General features: G+C 65.1%; 1 protein-coding gene across 1 annotated transcript in view; it reads left to right on the top strand.

The window, feature by feature from the left end:
- CELSR1 (cadherin EGF LAG seven-pass G-type receptor 1) overlaps window positions 1–2429 on the top strand; it is a gene marked incomplete at its 5' end in the record, with an annotated part of 124261 nt that overhangs the window by 113619 nt on the left and 8213 nt on the right. Inside the window, 2 exons of the mRNA XM_023523686.1 lie at window positions 1072–1184; window positions 1518–1597. Of these exons, the coding sequence (XP_023379454.1) occupies window positions 1072–1184; window positions 1518–1597 (193 nt within the window). The remainder of the gene's footprint in view (window positions 1–1071; window positions 1185–1517; window positions 1598–2429) is intronic.

Raw genomic sequence — 2429 nt, 5'->3', positions numbered from 1 at the left:
ACCCATCTGCTGGGTCTGAGGGCCTGACCGGGTCGCGGAGCGGGTGTCAGGGCCGAAGGTCTCCAGAGAAGGAGCTGGGAGGAAGCAGCCCGGGGTGAGGCCTCGGTCTGAGGTGGAGGACGACTTCACTTGGAGAAGCTCGAGGCCATTTTGTACGAGGGGTCACGATAAACACGTAATCTGGGCAAAGATGAGCCTCTCGAGTTACTCGTGAAATGCCTCGGAGATGGCTTCGCCATCTAAATTCAGACATTTCACATTTCTAACTTGTTTTAAAAAGTTTTTTTTAACACTTAAGTCTTTTGCAAAAGAACTTGAAAAGATTCTGGGGAACCTCAGGCGGGGGCGGAGGCGCTGGCCCGCTGTGCCGCCACCGCAGGCCGGTCAGTGTGTGCAGCCTCGTCACTCGCCCTGCCTGGAGCCCGTGACCTCGCTGGCTGGGCGGGTGGCCCTCGGCCTTGCCTGCGTGTCCATGCCCTCTGTGCGGGGGGTGGGGGGGCGCGTATCTCACACGTTCTCATCTCTACTCCACCCTGTGTGGTCACCTCGGGTGACCCCTCCAAACGGCTGGACACAACAGAGCATCTCTACCCAGGCCCTGCGAGGGGGTGGCCGGTCTGCCGGGCACCAGAGCAGAAGGGAGGGCAGGCCATCGGAGGTCATGGGGGCTTGTCCCAGCTCGGGCCCCCCAGAATGGAAGGCGGGGTCAGGGGAGGCCACGGCGGGGAGCGGGCAGGTGACATGCCCTCCTCTCTTCATTGCTGCCTCCTTGTCTCTCTCTGGTGTCCCTCAGCAGCCCCAGCCCTGGGGGGCTCCTTGTAGCTGCCCGGGCCCGTGTGGCATGGTGCTCCTGTCATTTGGCACTGTGAGGGGCTTTGCTTTGAGGGGACCTGGGCCTTTGTCACATCCCACCTGTTTATCTTGGGCTCCGGGCCCTTCTTTCTGAGGGTGATGCTGGGGTCCTGCCTGAGTGGGGCTGGGAACGCCCTGCTTGTGGCCATACCCGCCGGGGCTGGCCGTCAGAGGGTCCCCTCCCGGGGTATCCCTCACTCTCCCCTCCTTGTTGTCCAGGACTCGCGGTGGGCCTGGACCCCCAGGGCTACGGAAACCCTGACTTCTGCTGGCTCTCCCTGCAAGACACCCTCATCTGGAGCTTTGTTGGGCCCATCGGAATAGTTATCATTGTAAGTGGGGTTCTCGGGGACGTGGGAACCTGCTGTGCCCTCGGGGTGTCAGCTGGAGGGGCTGGCGGGGCAGGGAGGGCTGACCTCACCATGGCGAGGCCTCGTCCTCAGACCCAGAGACTCCGGGTTCCAGTCCACGTCCACTGTGAGACCTCTTGGTGTCCAGCCCCCGGGAAGGGACGTCCTACAGGCGCAGGCCGGCACGTGGGCCCCCAGGCCTGCTCGTCCTAGCCTCGCCTCCCCGAGACACGTGTGAAGATGCTCAGAAGCGTTTGGTTTTGAAGGTTTGCTGCGACAATAGACGAGTTGGTCGCCGGACTTTGTTTGTTTCAGGTCAATACAGTTATTTTCGTCCTGTCTGTGAGAGTTTCCTGCCAAAGAAAGCACCGTCACTATGAGAGAAAGGGGACTGCGTGAGTTGGCGCTAAACCTGGGGTGGGGGGGCCTGATGTGCAGACCCCCGAGCGTCTGGTCTTTGGAGCCCCCGGAAAGTGCCTGTCACTGAGCGGGCTGGGCCCCTTGGCCATGACCCCGCTCAGCTGCTGTGGTGGTGGGGACAACTGGCTGGGCCAGTTCAGAGGACCGAGGACAGCCTCATAGGTGGGGATCCATGGGCTGCCGCGGGGGAGGGGCTGGCGTCTGGACTCTGCCGAGGCTGTGCCACCAGATGGTGTCCGGATCCGAGTGGCATTGGGCGCTGTGGAGGAGCAGGCGGGAGCCTGGCCCTCGCGAGGACTGGGGCGGGCAGTGGGGCAGCCGCCGGACCAGGGAGGGAGACGCGTTCACATCCGGGAGGGTTCAGGATGGAGGGCCCCCAGCGTTTGGTGGCAGGTCACGGAGGCGCACGGGGCTTTCTCAGTGTCCCCCAGGCTCCGTCCTCCCCCGGGGTGGGTGCGGCCCTGGCAGCGACGCAGACCAGGGAGGCAGGGGCGGTGACAGCGGGTGGGGGGAGGCGCTGAGGCGAAGGTGGTGCCGGGGCTGCGGGAATGGAGGGGCCCCCTCGGCTCGGAGGAGGGCCCAGCACGGAAGGAGCCGGCCACGCTGGGCGGCTGGGAGGGGCGGGCGCGGCGGGAGCGGAGGGAGGGGCGGGGAGAGGAGGACGAGGGCACCGCAGCTGGGGTGACCCGCGCCAAGAGGTGGGTGAAGAGACGATGCACGGGGCGGGGCCCGCCGGGCAGCAGAGGGCATAGGCCTGCCTGGCCCCCGAGAAGGGAGCTTAGAAAGGTTGGGGAAGGGTGGGTGGCT

This window comes from Pteropus vampyrus, unplaced genomic scaffold (genome assembly GCF_000151845.1).
Source record: "Pteropus vampyrus isolate Shadow unplaced genomic scaffold, Pvam_2.0 Scaffold401, whole genome shotgun sequence".
NCBI classification, from domain to species: domain Eukaryota; kingdom Metazoa; phylum Chordata; class Mammalia; order Chiroptera; family Pteropodidae; genus Pteropus; species Pteropus vampyrus.
Note: the sequence above shows the minus strand (reverse complement) of the source record. Positions and strands in the feature narration are given on the sequence as shown.